The following is a 25,257-nucleotide window of genomic DNA, read 5'->3' on the forward strand; positions in this document are numbered from 1 at the left end:
TAATTAATTATTTTTTCAATTAACATTTGTTATTTTAGTTTTATTGTACAAGTTTTAATGACTGTTTAACCTAAAAATATTTGATTTTCTGTGAACTGATTGTGATTGAATAAATGGCCAAACAACTGTGGTTTTGAAAAGCAGTGTTTTTGTGGGCTGGGCCTAAATGTGACCCTATTGTGACACTGGAGAAGGTCTCATCTCTCCTCTCTGTCTGCAGTCTCAGCCCCATAAATCTTTTAGTTTGATGTCTCACGTGGCCCTTCATATGGACAAGTCGCATGTGAAATGCATGTTGAGACAGAGACGTGTTCCCCCAGCATGTGATGTTTTGGTGATTACAGCAGTCATGTGTATTGAAACATGTTTCACACCATTGTTCTTCTATCAAAATGTGCAGTCAAAATTTACAATGCATGATGGACGATGCAGTGCAAACATTTTTTCATACTAAGTATTTTTGTCTTGTTTTCCAGTATAAAAAATCAATTATGGCCAGTGGTTTTACTAACAAATTACAAACATTTAAACTACTGTAATTGAGTAGTTTTCTCTGAAATTGTACTTTACTAAGTAGTTTTTAAAAAGTGTACTTCTACTTTCCCTTGAGTACATTTTTAGTGCTGTATCGTACTTTTACTCCACTACTTTTCTTCAATCTAGCCACTGCTTTATTTTTTCCTGTCTATGGGGATTAGAAAAATCAGCCCTGTGATTCTTGTCCAATCAAATCAAAAGTAAATCACATCATACTAAACTTCCAGACATGGGTGATTTATAAATGCAACAAACTGCTAGGAAGCATTAAAAGTGTTCAAGATCTTTACACGCACTGACCTAGAGACTGTTTACTGATGAGAAGATGACAGAATGTTTACTGCATGATGACCGAAATGTCTTTAAACAAAAACTAAATGCACTACAGAATGTTACGTTCACACACATATGCATAAATTACATGTAAATGCATCAGCTTTTTACAGTGTAATACTCACTACTCTAGAGTACCTTTAAAAGGTCTACTTTTTAATCAAACTTTGAGTAATATTTACAACAGATGCTTTTACTCTTCTTGTTGATGTTTCAGTACTCTTTCCACCACTGATATGTCTATTATCAATTGAATCAAAATGAGTGTACATTTTTTCTATATGTAATGTTTTTTAATTTGATGATTTTGTTATAGTAAGTTATATTATTTCATGCTTCATTCATTCATTATATTAATTAATTCATGCTTAAAATCCATTTACAACCTTTTAACAAATTTTTATAAAAAGTGCACAAAATATTGTTTTCAATTTTTAAGTAAAATATTAATTTTCATATTCTTTCGGCTTATTCCCTTTATTAATCATGGGTCACCACAGCGGAATGAACCGCCAACCTATCCAGCATATGTTTTTACGCAGCGGATAGCCTTCCAGCTGCAACCCAGTACTGGGAAACACCCGTCTCATTCACACCTATTACACTGCAGTTTAGTTTTTTCAAGTCACCTATAGTGCATGTATTCAAGTCTTTGGACTATAAATGGGGAAACTGGAGCACCCGGAGGAAAGCCACATGAACAAGGGGAGAACATTCAAACTCCACACAGAACTGCATTTTTTTTTCAAGCCTAAATATTTAATCCAAAAAACTAATCGTAGACCCAGCAACTGCGTTTGTCAATATATTAACCAAATTTGGGGTTAAAAAACTGCATTTTCAAGAGTGTTGTAATCTGAAACTTGAAAACAAATAGTTATAATCATGCTAAACAAAGGAAAAATGTCAATGGAGTAAGAACTTAATTCAAAGAAAAACTAAATTAATTGTATACCACATTCACATACGAAGAGTTAGATGCAAAAAATCTTTAAGTGCCTCCTGAAAATTTCACCTAAAATTCTTCTTCTTCTCAGACTACTATGTATAAGTTGAGTAATTTCCCTTTAATGTCAATTAATATGTTATTTTCAATGTCCATAATGTGAAATTAGTCAAAATAAATATAGGAGTCTGGGAAAAATGCTAATTTTAGAGGAAATTTTCAAACGGCACTAAGAGGTTTTTGCATCTGAACTCAAACTTCATATATTTTTCAGGTTTTAAGCATGTAGAAATGTTTAGAATGTTTTATGCAAAAAAAAAAAAAAAAAAAAAAAACTCTTTTTGTTTTAGTGAGTGTTTTGCCAGCAGAGGATGCTCTTCGTTGTCAAATTGTAAACAACTTTGTTTTTTTAATGTTCGTAACAAGAGTCGCCGACAGGGGGAGCACTATGACCTGTCAGATATGTTTTTGTACTGTTAAAGATAAATTAGCATTATAGTCTATCATAGTGTGATTATCATCACTTTGTGTATTTGTTCAGCATTATGAACGTTTAAAGTCCATGTATTGTTTTATCTTATTCGTTCATTTCTTTAAAATATTCAACTACAGTCTTGATCTCTCTTTAAAACTATATACTGACTTTTTAACGTACACATTTCACGTTTGCACTACGTCCTAGAGATGTTCTTCTCACGTGTATATACTCGGATTTCGTGCAGCCCTTAGCCAGGCTTTGTTTTGCAAGCCTGAGACCTATTTTTCACGGCGGAGGGCGTCGCACTCGTGTGCGCGGAGGAACACGATATGATGGTCTCGTTCTCCTGCGAGAGGAGAGCTCTACTGTCATTGTAATGCTGCAACTGTGCGATCAAGATCAAATTCCTCTCCGAACGAACAGAAGATAAAACGATAAACTCCGTTCACATAACGGATCGTGCTTTTAACGTCTTTTTTACGCTTTTGTTAAAAGCGAAGCACTGATGTTTTTCTGCATTGTCCCTCGATATCGAAAGCAGGACAGACGGGTGAACTGAAGAAATGGTGTATTGTTACCCAGCACTCATATGGATCTGAAGGAGATAATCTTATTTTTGCAGATGGACAGATGACTATTACATTAAACGCATCGGGGAACGGTGCTCTGGATCGCTTGTTTTGTAAACTAACCTGCTAGAATTTTAGCGACGCGTTTTGACTGTGTAAAATAGATGTGGGAGCACTTCTAGACATATTGAGATTTAACGTTACCTGCTGTGTTGTCATTATAAACATTGCTGTATTGTCGCTTGCTGGCTGTCATTGTAGCCAGCTCGCGATGGGCAACTCAGTGACCCGCCGCGCAGTTATTGACTTAACGAGGCACTGTTACAGCACGAGAGTGAGGGCGTTTGCAACCTCTTTCTTTCCTTTTAAACTGAACTGACAACATGTAGCTCGGAAACTATACATCTTAGTTGGATTAATAGCTATTTCATCAAGCTATTTTGCGAAATGCCTTGTTAACTGGAGTCAGAGAGCGACAACGAAAATAGTTATGCGCATCTAGCATCTAACGTTAGTCACTTAAACTTCACACTTAGCTTTGTTTTGATTCTTGATTTTCAGCCAGACGGTTATAAATAAACTCTCAAGTATACTATATAGTCTCTAGCATTGATAATTTGGGGATGACAGTGTTCTTGAACAGACTGTCGCCAGGATTAAAGAGAGTTTGAGGAACTTGTCCCTATAGCAGCCTCTCCATCTCAAGCTGTTGTGTATCATCACCGGACACCTGCCAAAAATATGGAGACGGTGGGAGATTTTGAATACAGCCGAAAAGACCTCATCGGACACGGAGCCTTTGCGGTCGTCTTCAAGGGAAGACATAAAAAGGTAAATAAGCACTCGTCTTATATTCACAGCAAGTCTGGGCCATGCTCGTTGCATCCCCATGGGTATAAATGTCATATTAATTACATTGATGTAATTTAATTTAATAGGGATGAATATAGATTTGTGTAATTTATGCATTGCGTTTTTTGCACGTCGTCTTGTGTGAGATGTCGTGCTCATCGCAGTGATTATAAACCGTGGGTTGTTTTTATGTAACGTGTGCTTGAATAGGTCACATACTGCTGGAGTCATTCATTCATAAAACAGCCTGCGTGAATAAGCTGTCTGACGTCAATACGACTGACCGGTCTACTTTGGGCGGAGGGACGCACATTTTGCTCTTATTTTTGCATCAGGACTAAAGCTGTTTTAGCGTTATATGTTTGTAACCATATTTTAACTGTTGTTGCATCCAGTGTTTTGAAAGCATCGCCAGACATGACTGTTGTATTGCAATGAAATGAATATATTTCGTTGATCATTTTTATAATGGGACTTTATTCCACTTAATTATATGTGTGCAGCGGTTATAATCCATTAATAACACGCATATATCTGAAATATAATGTACAACTTCTGCTATCATAAATCTTGGAAGTTTATTTTTATGCATTGCAAATTGCATGAAATACTGTTTTCAGATTTAATATGCAATATTCATTGTACAATATATGTTAAACTCAAAATCTGTATGACAATCAAAGCCATAAAACTAAACAAAATGTGTTTTTAATCACAGGTAAAACAGAAAATAAAATAAAATGAGTTTTTAGTATTTTTTTTTATTGTGCATAGTACCCAATGTACACATGTAGAAATACTTAATGCATTGAGATGTTTTGACACATTTTGCTCTTATTTTTGTGGTTTATTTTTATATTGACTTGCATACACAAAACACACTGACTGATTTAAAGACATAGTTTTAGCATCACAGCTACTGTTTTAACATTATATGTTAATTACCTTATCGTAACTATTGTTGCATCCAGTGTTTTGAAAGCATCACCAGAGATGACTGTTATATTGCAATTGCACTAAATTATATTTATGCAGTAGTTATGAGCCATTTATAAAATATTTTCTTGCTTAGATCTAAAATATAATGTCCAACTTCTGCTGTCATAAATATATAATGTGTTGGACAACGGATTGAAAAAGTTCAAGCTTATTTTTTTGGCAAATTGCATGAAATGGTGATGTAATATGCAATACTTATTGTACAATATATGTCAAACTCTAAATCTGCATGACAGTCAAAGCCATAAATCTAAACAATATGTGTTTTAAATCACAGGTAAAAAAAAAAAAAAAAAAAAAAACTTAAATGTGTTTTCAGTGTTTTTTTGGGCACAGTACCCAACATGTCCTCTGGTTGAAATAAATTTTCAATGCAGACTTTTCTGATTGCAAACAACAAAAGCATGACTATATTTACACATACATATATTATTGTACATATTTTTTCTAATGTTCATGTGATAGATTCCAAAAACATTGCCAAGTTTCAAATCATTGTGATAAAGTAATAAATAATAATAAAAATACAAAAAAGAAAAATGACTGAGCAAAAACAGAAAATAGGCAGAAGCAGAAAAATCTTTCTTATCATTTACAGCATTCAGGTTTACTAGATGACAGAAAAATCAGGATTCAAATGACTCAGATTTTGTGGGAAAAGCTCTTCCAGTTTTGTTCAAATCTAATCAGATCAAAATGCTAATGCTAGACTATGTTTAAATGGTTATCAGTGATCAAATTATTTGCCTTAATCTGATTAAGACAATAATATGATTAAGGTGTTTACTTGAGATGCTTTTTGAATGTTCTTTCATGATCCTGTTTTGCATGTTATAGCACATAATTCGATTAGCGCTATTGCATCACAACGCTATCCACATTTCCTTCGGAGTTTCATGTCATTTTTAATTTGTCAACTTTAACTGAAGTTTGGCACTTTCACTGTCATTCGGGAACATTTCATGCATGCCCCTTTGTCAAACGAGATATTGGATGAGAGTATGAACTGCTGGAGTCTAGTTTTAAAGGAATTTGATATCGCACACCATTTAGGAAAAAAAGCCTTGCAGGTATCTGTGGTCCTTCCCTGACTGGGTATATGCAGAGAATTGTGTCAAACAGCCGTTTATCTGTAGACTGTCCTGTCGCAAAATGCTGTGAAAATCCTACATAACAGTAATAGTTTGATTGCAGTGTTTAAATATCTGCACTGCACTTAAAATGTGACTAAAGTCTGCATACTCAACATGACTTAATTCGATTTCTGTTTAGTTCGATTATGACTTTAGTTGGATTAAGGTAATTAAAAATAACTGTTTACGTGGTAGATTCTTAATTTGAGTATTGTCTTATTCATAATAAAATCGGATTATTGGTGTCATGTAAACAAACATACTCATAGACACATTCTGAAATGGTTAAGGATGCATCTGTCGGTCAATATAATGGCTATCTCTGCCTGTGCTTGTGTGTGTGGAAGTGCTCAACTGTATGCACAGTATGCAGTCATCAAGCCGTGACTATTTATAGCAGGAGTAATCTGATGCATATTTATGATCACCTGCCTCATCCAAAGCAGCTGACTCAATACTACCAGTGAGACCAATTTTAGTTTCATCCTACAAACATGTTATCTATATACTGTACAGTATCATCACACATGCTTATGATCCTTGATTGACACATCAGAAGATTCCGCTAACACAAGATATACAGGCCATTTCTCTCATTTCTTTTTGAAGTTCAGCATTTCAGCCTCTTATTCCTTGATGAGATGTGATATTAAAAGCAGAGACCTTGAGTGCTAATCTATTGAATGGGGTCAGTATAAAAGCCAAAAGCGTTTTCTCTGGGTTGCCTTTACCACGCTTGGCTGAGTCTGCTTTCATCGAGGCGAGATGAACGCAGCCACTCTTGCATGCTGCCAGCGCTTGGCTATGGCACTGGGTGCTGCAGGAACATCTCCTATTAACCTACATTTAGATGAAAAGCATTGTTCTATTCATGGATTTGGACTCTGCGTTGGGGACACAGTTCCTTTAAGATAGTGTGCAGCTCTATGGAGTCCCACACACAAGAGTGCATCTGCCAAAGGCTAAAATCCCAATTATACTATCAGCTTTATGTGGTACCAGGCCACAAGTTCAAAAATAGAACGCTGAAAAGAAAGACCTTTTGAAGCAAATGTTAGTGACTTCAACAAAAGACTCCTACACAGTACTTACAGGTCAGATATGTAAACTCTACACTGCAAAAATGCAAAACACGTTGTCTTGTTTTAGGAAATAATATGCCTAAACGAACAAGCAAAATAATCTGCCAATGGGGTAAAAAAAGAATCTAGTTTTTCCTTTTGACATGAGATTATTTTTCTTACCCCATTGGCAGATTATTTTGGCATATTATATCTGAAAACAAGACATTATGTTTTGCTTGCCTAGAAATTGCTTCTTGATCTAAGAATTTTTAGATATTTGGACCAAAAACAAGACAAAAACATCTAAGTAAGAACAGTATTTTTTGCAGTGTAGTGCTCGAAATTTTCACAGGATTCAATTGAACAGTTAAGCACATCAAACACCATTTCACCTGTTTATAATTTATCTCTATCTTTCTGTGATATTTTCAGAAGACTGATTGGGAGGTCGCCATCAAAAGCATTAACAAAAAGAATCTCTCCAAATCCCAGATTCTGCTTGGCAAAGAAATAAAAATTTTAAAGGTAAGTCGTTATTTCTTTATTTATTTGATTATTTTAAGCAAGGCGACATTAAACTGATCAAATGCTACAGTAAAGACATTTACAGTTGAAGTCAGAATTATTAGCACTCCTTTAATTTTTTTTTCTTTTTTAACTATTTCCCAAATTATGTTTAATAGAGCAAGGGAATTTTCACAGTATGTCTGATAATATGTTTTCTTCTGGAGAAAGTCTTATTTGTTTAATTTTGGAAAGAATAAAAGCAGTTTTAATTTTCTGAAACCCATTTTAAGGTCAAAATGATTAGCCCCTTTAAACAATTTTTTCGATAGTCTACAGAGCAAACCATCGTTATACAATAACTTGCCTAATTACCCTAACCTGCCTAGTTAACTTAATTAACCTAGTTAAGCTAGGTTAAAAAGGTTTAAATGTCACTTTAAGCTGTGTAGAAGTGTCTTGAAAATATCTAGTCAAATATTATTTACTGTCATCATGGCAAAGATAAAATAATCAGTTATTAGAAATTAGTTATTAAAACTATTATGTTTAGAAATGTGTTGTAAAAATCTTCTCTCCGTAAAACAGAAAATTTAACCAAAGTACACAGCCTAATCCGAAAGGAGCCATTAGTTCACCTTTCGAGTCTTCTGGTTTTTGAGTCGTTCATTCATCAAGTGACAGCACATGAAGAGAGATGACTCAAACCTGAGGACTCGGGAGATAAACGGATCAAATCTTTTTCCAGCTCTAAATACATATATGATTGGCTTCTGTCTTTTACGTGATGAACAAATGAATCAAACCTGATAGAAGAGCTAATCATGCACAAATGAACGAATCACTCCCTCAGAGGACTCGTCACTTTTAAGTCACATAAGAGATTAATTCAAAATGAACGAATCATTCAATAACTACCCATCACTATCAGTGAATGGCATCTTTCGGATGACAAGTTAAACCGAGGCCCTCTGTGGTTGTTAAAAATCCCTGAATGTCCTTCGACAAAGAGAAGGGGTTTAACCCTGGCATCTTTGCTCACTGGCCTCTGTCCATCATGGCCTAAAATTTGCCTAAAATTCAGCTGTGTCATCAGCAGGAATAAATTACTTATCAGTTATTTTAAGATGTATGATATTTCCTAGTCCTATTATCTTACTGCGTTTTGATCAATATTTTAGATGCAACCTTGGTGATATATATATATATATATATATATATATATATATATATATATATATATATATATATATATATATATATATATATATATATATGGGTATATGTGGGTGTATGTGGGTGTCTTTTCAACTTGTACAGTACTTCAGTGTTTACTCTTTGTTTATAGGAACTCCAGCATGAAAACATTGTGGCGCTCTATGATGTCCAGGTAAAGGCACTTTTATTCATGTTTTACACTGATCTCTGAATTTGATTTGCCTAGAGCTCTAAGTGCTGTGCTACTATCCACTAATAAGAGCTGTGAGGGCCTACGGGACTGGCCCAGTTCTTATATAACACCACCATCCACCAAATCACATGTCCTGCCCGAGACTAAGCCTTTCTGTACATTGCTCAAAACCTTTTGCATGTGAGAGAATACCACACACATTATTCTCTAAAGCCACTGGAGCATCAGTTAATTGTAATTGCATATATATTAATGCTGAAATACAGCACATGGGCGCATTAACAATAATGTCACTGCTCAGGAAGAAAGTAAGATTCTTTCTCAGCATCCTTAGGGCTTGAAGTTGCACACAATGCCGAAAATGTCAGAAGTCAGCTAGTTTTGTTAGCAAGCTAATTCATCCATCAATAACCAGCCTTCCTCCTTTCTGCATCCCACTAGCAGTCTCATATAGGGGGGAGGGTTTGCCTCTACTGGAATGGTGTGGGCTGTTTAAGCGCCGTTTCATTGGTCCAAACCCTCAGCCGACAGAGCAGGCACTGTTCTGACAGGACGTTGACGTCTACAGCAGAATCAAGGCAAAAAGAAGTGGGTTTAATTATGGCTGTTATGATTCAGTCACCTATACACCTTTGACATGCAGTGCTTCCCAGTATAGAGAGGAGAGATGTTAAATATCCTGCTCTTCCCACACAGCGTGCGTCTTCCTGCGCTTATATAACACTCCCACCCAACACAAACCTGCAGTGCTAATGGGGGCCCTCAGACCCTTTATCCTTTATGCTTTTCTCAACTAGTTTTTGTGCTGAATTTGTGCAGCATCTTTGAAGACACTCAAAAAGAAGAGGGATTTCATGTGTAATATATCTCTGCTGCAGGGGCGGAGAGGTCTGTACGCTACAAGACTTTTACATTCATCTTTCTGAGACAGATTTTACTTCAAGATACACGTTTTTATCTATCATTGGGATACTAGTTGGTGTGAGAAAGGATGGCGTTTTATCCTGGCTGTGACTGTTTGTGCCAAACTCTGTCCCACTTGGCCCGATGTGTGCTTTTTTCCACCCTGGGCTAAAATGGAGAAGTGGCTGTCAGTTGTGACGTACTGTAGGTGTTCATCAGCTGTTTTGGAGACTCACATGCTGTGTCGCTGGTTCTATTGGTTGACCATAAATACATTGATGTAATGCTGAGATGTGCTGCTCTCCAACTACTGTTTTCAAAATCACATGGTCAGTCTGACGGAGATGGAACTTATTTTACACTGGAAGGTTCAAGTCTTTCCACAACACCAGCTGTTCTTCTGCCAGGGAAACATGCAGATATATAGTTTAACATTAGTGTATAGTGGCAAAATTATATATATATTTATATATATATATATATATATATATATATATATATATATATATATATATATATATATATATATTATTATTATTTTTTTTTTTTTTAAATGTACTGCTTCATCCAAATAAATGAAAACTAAACATCAGCATCTGAATGAAAATAAAAAATAAAACATTTTATATTTCATTTATTTAATTTTCTTGTCGGCTTAGTCCCTTTATTAATCCGCAGTTGCCACAGCGGAAAGAACTGACAACTTATCCAGCAAGTTTTTACGCAGCGGATGCCCTTCCAGTCGCAACCCATCTCTGGGAAACATCCACACACACATTCACACACACACTCATACACTGCGGACAATTTAGTCTTCCCACCTATACCGCATGTCTTTGGACTGAGGGGGAAACCGGAGCACCCGGAGGAAATACACGCGAACGCAGGGAGAACATGCAAACTCCACACAGAAACGCCAACTGAGCCAAGGCTCGAACCTGCGACCTTCTTGCTGTGAGGCGACAGCACTACCTACTGCGCCACTGCTTCGCCCCCATTTTATATTTGTTTAAAAATATTTTTCTTTGGTGGCTCAGTGGTTAGCACTGTCACCTCACAGCAAGAAGGTCACTGGTTCAAATCCTTACTGGGCCAGTTGACATTTCTGTCTGGAGTTTGCATGTTCTCCCTTTGTTTGTGTGGGTCAATAGACACATGCTAGAATTACAGTACGTTAACGAAACTGGCCATAGTGTATTAGGGCCTACTCACACTATGCCATCCGTACCGTGCCCAGGCCCGTTTCTCGGATCGTTTGAGAAGTGTGAGTGCGCTGAATCGGGCTCAAGCACGGTTCACTTGGCCGGCCCTGGCCCGGTTGGAAGAGGTGTGCCTGAGCGCGGATCACTTGGGCATGTGTGTGAGTGCAAAACGCGCCAAAGCCCGAAACCGAAAGCGATACGTGACTTTTAAGGGGCTGTTTCATATGGATTTATTAATCATTCTTGCTGTTCAGTGATCGCAAACTGCCGTAGTTTATTAAAGACGCAAACTCCTCACAGCACGTCAGCTACGCGCCTTCAGCAGACCTCCTCATTCCTGCAGCACGAGAGCTTTATGATTGTTTATAAGCGCCAAAAGTGGCGGATCTGTTCGGCGAAATATCTGACTGCGTGTCCCCGCATCCCTAAGGACTGTTTGGCGAAATATTTGACGGCATATCAAACGACTGAAACGATATAACTAGAGAAATCTCCACTGTGCTACTGGGTGAGAGCGTATGGCAAGCCGTTTTAGCATTTAAACCTTGTTCTGGCTATCCATAAATATATTTAGAGATATCTCTAATTATATTTTGACAAGTCGATACTATAATTCGACTAGTCAGAATGACAATTAGAGATATCTGCAATTACAATTGTATTAGTACGAAATCAGATTGGAGATATCTCGTCAAAAATCCAATTCCAGATATCTACAACTGTAATTCGACTTTTAGTAAATTAATTAGAGATATCTTCAAATATATTTGTAAATATCTCTAAATATGACGAATTAAAGACATCTCCAAATGTATTATGACTAGTAAAAACTCAGTTAGAGATATCTCTAATTACAATTGTGACTAGTCAAAACTCATTTAGAGATATCTGCAAATATTTTTCAATGGAAGTCAATAGAGCAATATGACTAGTCATAATATATTTGCAGATATCTCCAATCTGATTTCGTACTAGTAAAATTGCAATTGCAATTCTGACTAGTCGAATTATAATTATGACTAGTCAAAATATGATTAGAGATATCTCTAAATATATTTATGGAGTCAGAACAAAGATTTAAATGCTAAAAAGGCTTGCCATAGAGAGCGCTTCTGAACAGCGCAGCAGCGATGACGTAAGCGTGCCGAGGCCCGATATGGTGTGAGCGCGGGCCGTCGGGGGAGACGGGAGGGGGGACAAGCGTGCTTTGGCCCGGTTCGAGGCAACTGTACCTAGTGTGAGTACGGCCTTAGTGTGTGTATGTATCCGAGAGTCTAAAGGTGTTTCTCAGTTCTGGGTTGCAACTAAAAGTGCATTCGCTGCGTAAAACATATGCCAGAGTAGTTGGTGGTTCATTCCACTGTGGCGACTCCTAATAAATAAAGGGACTAAGCTAAAGGAAAATAAATGAATGAATGAATATTTTTCTTGATGTTTTGCAGACATGAGAAGGTAATTTATCTTTATGTGGTGCTATAACTTGTAGTAAAGATGAAGGATTGATACTATTCGCTGATGCTCTTCACTGAGTACTGGTGTCAAAACACCATTTACTGTTTGATTTTATGATAAACATACAGAAGGCAAAAGAGACTTTCTGTGCATCTGAAATCGCATAATCATGTGTGTAAAACAGTATGTGAGCCAAATTGTATGTCCAAATTTATAGTATTAAAAAAAACAAGTAAGCAGAAAGTACCTGGATGATCAACTACATCTGCTGAGATTCTAAAGTTCACATTAAATTAACAGTTTTGTATTTCATGATGCTATGCAAGATATTGTATAAACAGTAGTGAATTGGTGCATTGAAAATAGCAGATGTAGTACATGCGAATTCCATTGAGACTTTTAATTCATATTATGTTCCATAAAATACACTTTTCTAACAGTCTTTAAGTAAATTCAAATGTATTACCTTAATGAGTAGTATGCAATTTTAGATTCAGCTATCGTTTCTCATCAAAAATAACAAAACATAATCTCTTGTGATCATTGTGCACTACATAATGTCTAGTGAACATAGAGTCATGCGTCAACCAAGCATAAAATCTGAAGATCTATATATAATATTTTACAAATTAATTTTTGTACACACAGTGGTTAATAAAATGTTGTTTTTGTTCAGTACAACAGGCGTAAGCTGAATTTTACTGTACAATTATTTAAACTCAAATACAGATAGAAAAAAAAAATATATATAGCTAAATATATTACTTGCTAACTGTATTAGCAACTTCTCTGGCCTAAGGCTTTAGTCTGGCATCTGTTAGATCAGTGAGGAATAAATGTTGAATTTATACATTACGTTGTTAAAATATTTTTCTATAATAGCTGTAATTATACTAAATACTTTTCTAATTACACCAGATTACCCCATTCCCCAGCTGCAGTTGCATTCTTCTTTGTGGCGGTGTTGTTGCGTGCTCACAAAATGAGTTTGTATGTCTGCAGCTAATCGACCTTTTCCTTCTGGATTTAATGATGTCACTATCAGTTTGTAGATCTGTCGCTTTTACTAACTCGAGTCACTGTAAATACAAAGCAAGTGTAAACCTGCTTGATTGCTCCTCAAATGAGATAAATGTCTGGCCGTTTACCTCGGCGGACACCGTGAGCCATATACTACAGAAGAACGTGACCTTTATCCACAACACTTCTCCTGATGGCAGCACGGAGCCTTGGGGAATATTGACGGTGCTCCCTTCCAAGGCTCAATTACGCTGTCGTGGACTGTTTACAATCCACTGTCATTAAAGATGTTAGGAGGATTGACTTTTTTGTACCCAGCCAGAGGTGTCGGGATAAAGCACATCAACAGGGAGCACTTGCCCTTTCACATTTCAGCCGTGCTATGAGAGGCAACCCTCAGATCCTAATACGCCACATGTAGCATATGCCGTGCAGTAGCACTTCAGGCCAGACCTGCAGCTCCGATAACAATCTCATCCCACATGATGAAGAAGTGTGAATGGAGGCTGCCTGAAGTTAATGCCAACGTCAGAGGCAGTTGACACGTGTGTGCTTTGCTCAGAACGCATGCACAGAGAGATGTTGAAGCGTTATTGTGCTTTTTCTCAATGGGGATGTGCAGCGATGGAACTGAAGACTTCTCTGAAGCTGCTTTAATTACAGGCTTGCAGTGAGAGCTGAAGTGCTCCAGTCAAACACTATTCGGTGGTGTCTGCATTGGCAGAGGGAGGCTGGAGACCTGCTGTAATAACAGGGTGGTGATTCTTTCTTCTGCCTGACACGGGTGTACTTGTGCTCTGCCTTTAAAGAGACAGTTCGCTGAAAAACTGCACGATTAATCAGACTAAAATGAAAAAAAAACTCGAATTGATGCAATTATATCGCAAAGACTTTGATTTAATTAATATACAGTTGAAGTCAGAATTATTAGCCCCCCTTTGGTTTTTATTTCTTTTTTAAATATTTCCCAAATTATGTTTAACAATGCAAGGACATTTTCACTGTATGTACTTTCACTGTACTGTACTTTTGCACATGAGCAGCTTATGATCCCGTCTTATCAGTATCTCTGAGCAAAGCAGTAAAAGGTGCTCTACACATACCAAATCTGCCCGCAGTGTAAGTTTACATTGCATATAATGTGCATCTTCCCAATTTTTTTTAATGAGAAGCACTTACAAACAGGCTGTTGTCAACAAAGAAGCTTGATGGTTTAACAGTTAAAAGTAAATTTAGTGAACCACAATTTGTTATGTTATTGTGATTGAATTGTTGTTTTTCTTTAAGGAATATTCATTCATTCATTCTCCTTCGACTTAGTCCCTAATTTAACAGGGGTCGCCACAGTGGAATGAACCGCCAAATTATCCAGCATATTTTTATGCAGTGGATGGCCTTCCAGCTGCAATCCAGCACTGAGAAACACCCATACACTCTCACATTCACCAGGGTGTCTGCTGGGTCTTAAAATGTCTTAAATTTTTAAAAAACTAAATTTTAGGCCTTAAAAAGTCTCAAATTCACTGAAATATGGTGTTGTAGGTCTTAAATGATTTAAAACAGGTCTTAATTTTGCTTTGTCCAAGTAAAGCTACTCATTTGTGCTGACAACCATCCAATCACCAATAATACATCTCAATAAAATCTTTTTTTTTTTATATTTAAGTTTTTTTTATTGCAAAAAGATTCAAAACACCTGTTAGACATTTTACAGCAAAATCCACAAATTAAATTCAGTAATCAGGAAAAAAAAAAAAAAAGTTGTAAAGGCCAAATTAGCTTATTCAATTCACCTATAGCGCATGTCTTTAAACTGTGGGGGAAACCAGGGGGCTGTTCCAGAAAGCAGGTTATGTGACATACCCGGGTAAGTTTGAGAGTAAGTAGGTAGATAACCTCAACTTTGGTTCCAAAATAGGAGGTAACTTCTGGGTATGTTAAGTAGCCATAGCAACTTACTCTCTGAAGATAACCTGCTCCGGAGCAGGTTATGTTCAGAGAGTAAGTTGCTATGTTTTAGAGTTTGTCTGTTTTAGAGAGTTTACTGAGCATTGCGTGCTCTTTTGATGGGAATATTTATGGATGTGGACACACAGATACAAGTTTTTTCGTTGTGAGAGGGTTATAAGTGCATAGTTTTTTTTCATAACCAAATTCATAATGTCAATGTATTTAACAAACCTTTTTGAAATCAAATGTGACAAACCGCGGGTCTGTGCTTACCATAAAAAAACATTCAGTGCAGCTCTTTGTATTCGCGTCAGGGCATTTTAGGCAACTGTACAATGTGGCAGCATGACCACCTGTACAGTATGCCTGGCACTGAACTGTTTTTTACACTTTCGTACAGTTCCTTGGTCATAAATTACTGCGTATCATTACACAGATTATACAGAGCACGGGAATAGCGTAGTGGACAGTGCGTCGATAAAGAACAACAGAGCGCACAACGGAGCGAGATCGAATCTCACTTACATACCTTGTGTTTTTTCTCTCCTTCTGCACCCTCACATTTTTCTGTATAATATTATAAGTGGCAGCTTTGTCTTTTGTTGGAAAATATATCTTTAATTTAAGATGTAGGACGTCGTTCATATAAATATATATATATATATATATATATATATATATATATATATATATATATATATATATATATATATATATATACACACCTACATTTTTTAATATAATATTTTTTCAGGGTTTCTAAATGCTATTGTGTGCATTAATTGCAGCCGATTTCAAAGCTCCATCAGTCACTAAAGGACACTGATAATATAAAATTTGTCCAAAGTATAAGTGTGCAGGTACAACTTAATTTTCTATCCTTAATCTTTTGGTGTTTCATCTATTAAACTCATTACTGCTTCCACTTACCAGCTCATCACACACCCCACCTCATCACTATGTTGAGGCTAAATGGCTGATTTTCAGGAAGTAATGATTCAAGTGTATAACAAAAATATAGTAAAAAAAAAAACTATAAAGCAAATGTTGCTCAACACAATGTTTATTTTTATTATATTTGTATTATAAAATAGAATCATTACTGGGCACTACATTGTTACTTGCTGGAGGACAAAAGATACCCTTTTCTGCCTTATACGATGACACCCTACCTGCAGCCTGACCCAGAGGAAATCTCAGTGACCCAAGCAGACAAAACAGATGGAAGAGTGCTAAAAATATAATTAGTCAAAAAACTATGTTTAATCAAATAGTTTGGTCTGTTCATTTCTTCATTTCCTGAAATAAAATGAATGATTTTGTACACTGCTTTACACACGCACCTTTAAACGTGTAACATATTTTTCATATACATTTCTCACCTTAAGTTGATGCTCATGTGACTTTATCTTTGAAGATGGACCTTATACAGCTACTTTAGAATTTAAATATGTAGATAAAAGATTTTGTGATCCAAGAGTAATATTCAAATATGGAAAAGTGCAGAAAATTCTTACACTGCTTGTTAGTTGAGGCAGAAGGAACTTCGTCTGCATGCAAAATAAAAATAACCTAAAGTTATCTGACAACAATCACTTACAACAGTGACAGAGTGTGTGGTTTAAGTCAAAAACTCAACCACTGAAAAGCCTTTATTATAGGACACAGCAGTTAGACAGGCCTCTTTCTATTAGCTGCATGTCAGAAAGAATATTCTAGAGTGTTAAATAAAAAGCTCCAGTAATTAAATATTACCTTTTATGATAATGTTTCTGTGTTTAATGACGTTGGACAGAGTTCTAGCTCCAGAAAGATTACAATTTCTATAAGCCTTATTAGTCAATACACATATTGTGGCCTTAAGAAATTAATGGCAAGAAAAATAAATGCATGAATGGTTACACAACATACTCAAAAAGGATGTTAAAGAGTAGTTTAATTTATCATTACAATAAAATGGAGGATGGCATGTGTAATTTAATGAACTAATACATTTTCTTATTATTTATTTTTTATTTTCTTATCTATTTCTTATTCTATATTTCTTTCCTTCGTTGAAGCAGATGTGTAATCTCTGTGTTTAAAACCTCCAGCTTCGCCTCTGTAAAGTGCGTTGCCCTTTTTTTCTCACCGTGACTTTCTATGGTGACTCGTGAATTCGGCGATCTACTGAAAATGCCTTCAGGTGTGTGCCGTGCACGCGCATTAACCCGCGGTTATCTTCAGGAGGTTGATTTAACTAACTCTTGTCACCTGTTTTGGAACCAACATACTCGCGGTAAGCAGGTTTTGGGTAAATCAACCGAGAGTTTAGGTTTTAGCAGATGGTAAGTTAACCCAGCTTTCTGGAATACCCCCCAGAGCACCTAAAGGAAACCCATGCCAACATGGGGAGGACATGCAAACTCCACTCCGAAGCGCCAACTGACCCAGCCAGGGCTCGAACCAGCGACCTTCTTGCTGTGAGGCGATTGAGCTACCCAACTTGCCACCGTGCTGCCCCTTAAATGAATAGTTTACACAAAATAAAACAAAAAAACTAAAATACTATAGCAGAACTTACTCTCTCAAGCCATCTTAAGTGTAGAAAAAACAAACCCAAGAGGGTTAATAAACACCTTCTAAATCAAGTCAATAAGTTTTTGTCAAAATATGTGTTTTATGCATCTTCATGAGATTGAGATTTAGCCTCACAGCAAGTAGGTCGCTGGTTTGAGCCCCGGCTGGGTCAGTTGGCATTTCTGTGTGGAGTTTGCATGTTTTCCCCATGTTTGAGTGGGTTTCCCCCACAGTCCAAAGACATGTGCTATAGGTGAATTGAATAAACTATATTGTCCATAGTAAATGCGAGTGTGTATGGGTGGTTCCCACAACTGGGTTGCGGCTGGAAGGGCATCCGCTACATATGCCAGAATAGTTGGCAGTTCATTCAGCTGTGGCGATCCCTGACAATCAGTGACTGAAGGAATAATTAATGAATATTACAGTGGATAAATTCTTATTTAGTTCCATATTATTCTTATTTATTTTATAAATAAAAACTCAGAGGTTGTGGTTTAGACAATTAGTAATGATACTACTACTAATATTCTTATTGTAATTATTTTACTGTCGCACTGCTTGAAAAGATAATATCACATAGAAACAATAAAGTATTGTACAACAATCATGTCAGTTTGTAAGAAAACATAAGGGCTGGAGGAATTCTGGTTTGCAAACATGAAATTAGAATAGTGGGTGGGGCTTTCCTGCATGGTGGGTGTTGCCTGGGTTGTTTATGAATTACGTATACATAAGACAGAGTCCTATGTGTCAAAACAAAGCTTGAGCTTGAGAACAGCGTGTCCCAGTGGAAGACGGACTGACTTGTCCTCAGTTCTCTGAAAAGGAGAGGAGGGATGAATTCAAATGAAGACAATGAGCAATGAATGTTGTTGGGAAAGAGAGACAGCATCTGGAACCAGTTACAGTTTTCCTGGAGAGCTGCATGCAGAAACTTATCGGTTAGCGTATGAACTGCATTTGCAATGCAAAACAGTACTTTCTGTTTAGCAGTCATCTAATCATTCACATTAGTGTCTAAATGTCCAATTTTACATTATATTTCTTGTTTCTTTTCTTCAAGCCGCTAATGGCTGTCTGTTTACTTGCTAACCTATCGTGGGCTGTAGAAGCAAGAAAATATGTTTACCGTTGTTTCAATCTTTTTCTGCATCTTACAACTGTAAAGTTCGTGGCCTTGCCACAGGCAGCATGATGTGCTGTTTTTCTTCACTACCTGTTCCTGCTGATAAGCATCCTCAAGTGACATTCAGAGCTCCAGGGACATTGCTTTAGAAACATTCTCTTCTGAAAGACAGTCTGTGTCTATATGCTCACAACACCTCAGCTATTCATTACAGTGCTAGAATGTTGTGTTCCCTCACCATCTAGATTACTAGAAACCGGCTGGGCTTCTAAGAAGAACATATCCAGCTTTCACAACTGGCTGCACATGTGGTGTTCCTCAAACATTCCTAGAATTTAAAGCTGCGCTTTTGGCTGGTTTCCAGCTTGCGTAACACAACCTGCCTAATTATGATGCAATGCTCTCTCACTGCCGGACTGAAGCGTGCTGACTTTTGATTTTATGTCATGACTGGATATATGATGTTTTGAAGTTTGCCTTAACTCTGGAGATATGAGTGGAACGCTGCTCTGGAATTTCATTGCTTGAGTTTGTTTTTGCTCAGTGAGGAATGAAAAAAATTCAGTGTGACAAAGTCCTCCACATAAATTCTTATGTTAGCAATACGCCAAGATCAATCTTTTTTGTTTATTACATTTGGCTAGTTCAATGATTAACTAGTCTAATGCTAATGTTGCTAAAGTATATTACTGTTTTGTTACATATTGCTAGTACAGCAAACATAACTGTTGTCTGTATCCACACAACTGACTTGTTGTAGCTTATTCATATTGTGTCCATTAAATAGACAGGCACATGCACATACACATTAGGTACACTTTACTAGTACTGTGTTGGACCACCTTTGGCCTTCACAGCTGCCTTAATCCTTTGTGGCATAGATTCAACAAGATACTGGAAATATTCCCCAGAGAATTGTGTCCATATTGACAAGATAGCATCACCCAGTTGCTGCAGATTTGTCGGCTGCACGTCCATGATGCGAATCTCCCGTTCCACCACATCCCAAAGGTGCTCTATTGGATTGAGCTCTGGTGACTGTGAAGGTCGTTTGAGTATAGTAAACTCATTGTCATGTTCAACAAACCAGTCTGAGATGATTTGTGCTTTATGACATTGTGCGTTATTTTGCTGGAAGTAGCCATCAGAAGATGGGTACACTGTGGTCCTATAGGGATGGACATGGTCTGCAACAATACTCAGGTAGGCTGTGGCATTGACACGATGCTCAATTGGTTCTAATGGACCCAAAGTGTGCCAAGAAAATATCCCCCACACATTACACCACCATGGCGAGGGAGTGGTGCAGTAGGTAGTGCTGTTGCCTCACAGCAAGAAGGTCGCTGGTTCGAACCTCGGCTCAGTTGGTGTTTCTGTGTGGAGTTTGCATGTTCTCCCTGCCTTCACGTGGGTTTCCTCCGGGTGCTCCAGTGTCCTCCACAGTCCAAAGACATGCGTTACAGGTGAATTGGGTAGGCTAAATTGTCCGTAGTGTATGAGTGAATGTGTGTGTGGATGTTTCCCAGAGATGGGTTGCGGCTGGAAGGGCATCCGCTGCATAAAAACTTGCTGGATAAGATGGCGGATCATTCCGCTGTGGTGACCCCGGATTAATAAAGGGACTAAGCCGACAAGAAAATTAATGAATGAATTACACCACCACACCAGCCTGAACTGCTGATACAATGCAGGATGGATCTATGCTTTCACATTGATGATGCCAAATTCTGACTTTACCATCCAAATGTTGCAGCAGAATTTGAGACACACTTCCAGTCTTTTATTGTCCAATTTTGGAGAGATTGTGTGAAATGTAGCCTCAGTTTCCTGTTCTTAGCTGACAGGAGTGGCAACCGGTGTGGTCTTTTGCTGCTGTAGCCCATCCGCCTCAAGGTTGGATATGTTGTGCGCTCAGAGATGCTCTTCTGCATACCTCGATTGTAACGAGTGGTTATTTGAGTTACTGTTGCCTTTCTATCAGCTCAAACCAGTCTAGCCAGTCTCCTCTGACCTCTAGCATCAACAAGGTATTTGTGCACACAGAATTCCCGCTCACTGGATATTTTCTCTTTTTCGGAACATTCTCTGTAAACCCTAGAGATGGTTGTGTGTGAAAATCCCATCGGCAGTTTCGGAAATACTCAGACCAGCCCGTCTGGCACCAACAACCACGCCATGTTCAAAATCACTTAAATCACCTTTCTTTCCCATTTTGATGGTCATTTTGAACTGCAGCAGATCGTCTTGACCATGTCTACATACCTAAATGCATTGAGTTGCTGCCATGTGACATTTGTGTAAACATGCAGTTAGACAGGTGTACCTAGTAAAGTGGCCGATGAGTGTAGAATAGAATAGGCATAGTCCAATATATAATCATATAGAAATACTTGTCAAAAGAACTGCAACAGTTTTCAATCTATTGTCAACTCTAATTTGATTGGTCAGTATGCCATTGATATATTATTTTTATTTTTATATGCAGGTATGTTGTCCTGTTGGCAAATATTATGTCGTAAATAAATATATGTATATTATGTAAATATGAATGTTTTATGCATCTCTAAACACATTAAACAACATTATCTTTACCACTAAGAACATTGTTCTGTGGTAAAATGATGGCACTTCAGTTATTTAAGCTGTTAGTTCAGAGTCCAGTATTTGGTAACTGACCTTGTTTACATGATAAATATAGATGATATCACCACCGCTCTTAAATCATGATGCATTTTGTTCGGCAAGAGCCCAAGTGGATTTTCATTTCTTGCCAAGAAGCAAGGACATCATTGGCAGGAGAAGATCAGGGCGGCTCTTGTGTGTTTGGACGTGGTTCTGGACTCATTGCTGTTTGTTTTTCCTTTTCCTGCCCACATTTGGTCAACGGTTTTGCTTGCACCTCTCGTGAAATGTCCAGTTTGTTTGTTTGTGCTTATCACCCTCTGGGCCATCTGGCGTCAGTTTTAAAGTCACAGGCAAAGAGGTCAGGTTTAAGAAAGTACTGATATGCGATGACGAAGTTAATGACATCCTCGAGTTGACCGGCCCCTCCGCCCAGCCAGAGCAGCTCCACTTCCTTTCTCCATCCCATCCCCCCACAGCCCGCTCAAAACATATTATGCAATCAGACTGACAACTAGGGGCGATGCCCCTTGTAGGCTGCATTGATCCCAGATCCCATAAACAGATCTAAAGCTGAACTGGGAAAGGGGGCTTTCCAGGGATTAGATTACAGAGAAGTATCCACTTGCAGAAAGCCAATCTTGTCACGTCACGATTCCTTGAGCAGAAGATGTTGATTAAGGTTAAATCCAGCATGCTTTAAATCATTTAAATCAATGTGACTGTGAATAAATGAAATCAGTGGTAATAAAAGGATCTGGATCTCAATATTTCATCTGAACAAAACTGTCATATTGAAAATGCACACCAGGAAAACACTGAATAAAAATCACTGATTGCTTCCCTTCAAATGCATTTTTGAATATTGCTGAAATTTCACTGCATCAAGAGCGATTTAATATTAGCTTTAAAGGAACGCTTACATTTTGTTTAGAAATAGGCTCATTTTACAAGTCACCTAGAGTTTAATCTGTTCAGCTGGTCTGGCAAAAGCAGTTTTAGCTAAGCATAAATCATTGAATCTGATTAGACCATTAGACCATCTGGCATAATCAAGGATTTTTGCTGCTTCGCCATAGCTTCAGCAGGCGCAATGATATTACACATTGCTGTTATGTTGTTACCTAGCTGGAGACTATTTTCAGTCATTGCAAATTGTCACTGCGCCTGCTGCAGTCATGGTATGGTAGCAAAATTCCTTGATTATTGAGCTGGAATGAGCAATAGAAAATTAATCATTTTCCATCGTCTTACTACACAGCGTAACTACAGAGGAGTTAAGCTTTAAATAGGAAAATAATCAAATCTTTTTTTGACAAAGATACTAATGGTCTAATTCAATTCAATGATTTATGCCAAGCTAAGCTAAAAGTACTCCTGCCAGACCTGTGGCCTCATGTATCAATGCTGCGTGCACACAAAAACTTTGCGTACGCCACATTTTACACTCATGTTTGGATTTACTAACGATGAAATGAACTCCTAGAGGCTATTGCAGGGATGGGCAAACTTGATCCTCGAGGGCCGGTGTCCCTGCAGAGTTTTGTTCCAACACTAGTCAAACACACCTGAACATGCTAATCAGTGTCTTTAAGATCACAAGAAATCTATAAGCAGGTGTGTTTGATTAGGGTTGGAGCTAAACTGTGCAGGACACCGGCCCTCCAGGACCGAGTTTGCCCACCCCTGGGCTATTGTGTTAAAATTCTACATTACAAAGTATCTTTGAGCTGTGCAATGGCAGCTGTATGGGACGAGATCATTCACATGTCTAGCAGGTATATAAGGTTTCCATACCATACAGTTGACCAGCCTAACAACAATGGCAACTTGCAGGGATTGTAATTGGAGCGATCAACTGCACGCACATTGCTATAAAGGCGCCATCTGAAGACGAATTTGTATACGTGAATCAGAAACATTTCCATTCAATAAATGTGCAAATAATATGTGATGCTCAAATGCACTTAACATAATACACAGACTTAATAATGATTCCTACTTGTCTTCCTCATGATGAAGAGTAGCCAAAATCTGGTATGTAATGGGGAAAAAAGAAGAATAAGTTCATCAGATGCTGGATTTGAACCAAGTTCATAAATGACAGTGTTAAAACTTGTTGCCATGCGCTTTACGAGCTACGCCACTCGCGCTGCTAATGTTCTCCCTCTTTAGCTTTATCAAACGGGCGGAAAACACTTAACTAGCTCATTCCAATGACAAACTTGCAAATAACACAGTTTTTCTCCGATCTACCTCCGATTAGAGCACCTCCAATTCACATTCTGTTCAAAGTCTCTCTTTTTGCTTGCTTTTGTCATTGCTTTTTCATTTGGTTTGCCAAGGTAGAGTCATTAGCATATTTATGCGGGGGAGGAGGCAGGGAGGGGTTTTCTGAATATTTTACTGCGTACGCACATTTACAGCTTTGTGCGTACGCAATGTTTTAGTATGATTTCAACGCAAGTCTTCGTACATGAGGCCCCTGGAGGTCAGCTTAATGGATGCAAAAATTTTTGTTTAACATAGGTGACTTGTCCATTTCCAAAAAAAAGTAGACTGTTCCTTTAAGTGTGGATTAGGTCAGGGTTATACAGTGTATATACAGTTGTTATAATAGTCACTATATAAAATGGAAACTGCGTTTTTAAAATATATTGTGTACAAATGGCAATATTGTTGAAAGTATTCCTGTTCATTGAGATTTAACTAAAATTGCTTTATTCTGCATGCATGTCAGTAAGAAAAACTATAGGCTTGCACACAGTCTTGTAGTTCGCCATGTAGTTTTGGCTGTTATATGCACAGTCATGTTCTCTACTGTGCACATAATGTGCATTCGATCTAGGACTGCACAATATATCGTTTCAGCAGCGATATCGCAAGGTGCAAATCCACAATAGACACATTGCACCATCTGCAATATCAGTTCAGTTCAAGATCAGTCATAACTTGTTCATCCATTAGGAAATTTAAGTAGAAACCACATAGTTAAGTTTAATCTATAAAGGGTAAGTGTTTTTCATTTGCTTGTTTGCTTTGTTTTTAAGGCCTATGACTATGAGATTAAGAGTGTATTTAAATTTGTTTACAAAAAGTTCTAACATTTTGTCAAAGATTGTTTATTTTTTTAAAACAATAAAGATGATAAAGTGTACCTGAATACAGAAATCAAGAAAATCCGCTTTACATTTAATTCATGCAAATTATTCGTCCTGGGAAAGCATCCCAATCAATATAAAATTTAGATTTTCCCAAACTGAGCTATACAAATCATCTGGTGAAATTATATTCATATCACAATATATATATATATATATATATATATATATATATATATATATATATATATATATATATATATATATATATCAGAAAAAAATAAAACAACACAATGTCAGTTTTTTTCCAATATGGTGCAGCCCTATTTCCATTATTTTTACATATTAGCTTTTTTCTTACTTATATCATGCACTTCGACAGACTTTACATTATAAAAAACAATTGTTTTCCTGCGTTCTGAAGACCATGACATCCTTCACCAGACAGCTAAGTAAAAAATATTAAATAAATATTCAGTTTCAGCTGCTACGA

The 25,257-nt window shown here is 37.3% G+C and overlaps 1 protein-coding gene across 2 annotated transcripts in view; it reads left to right on the top strand.

Annotated features, from left to right (window-relative positions):
- Positions 1 to 2,661: 2,661 nt before the first annotated feature.
- Positions 2,662 to 25,257, top strand: part of ulk2 (unc-51 like autophagy activating kinase 2) — a 51,663-nt gene continuing 29,067 nt past the window's right edge. For both annotated transcript variants that reach the window (XM_087284071.1, XM_087284073.1), the window contains exons 1-3: positions 2,662 to 3,694; positions 7,344 to 7,436; positions 8,764 to 8,805. In XM_087284071.1, the coding sequence (XP_087140197.1) occupies positions 3,605 to 3,694; positions 7,344 to 7,436; positions 8,764 to 8,805 (225 nt within the window). In that variant the 5' untranslated portion in view covers positions 2,662 to 3,604. The remainder of the gene's footprint in view (positions 3,695 to 7,343; positions 7,437 to 8,763; positions 8,806 to 25,257) is intronic.

The sequence above is a fragment of the Danio rerio genome, chromosome 15, assembly GCF_052040795.2.
Source record: "Danio rerio strain M-AB ecotype USA chromosome 15, GRCz13ab, whole genome shotgun sequence".
Taxonomy (NCBI): domain Eukaryota; kingdom Metazoa; phylum Chordata; class Actinopteri; order Cypriniformes; family Danionidae; genus Danio; species Danio rerio.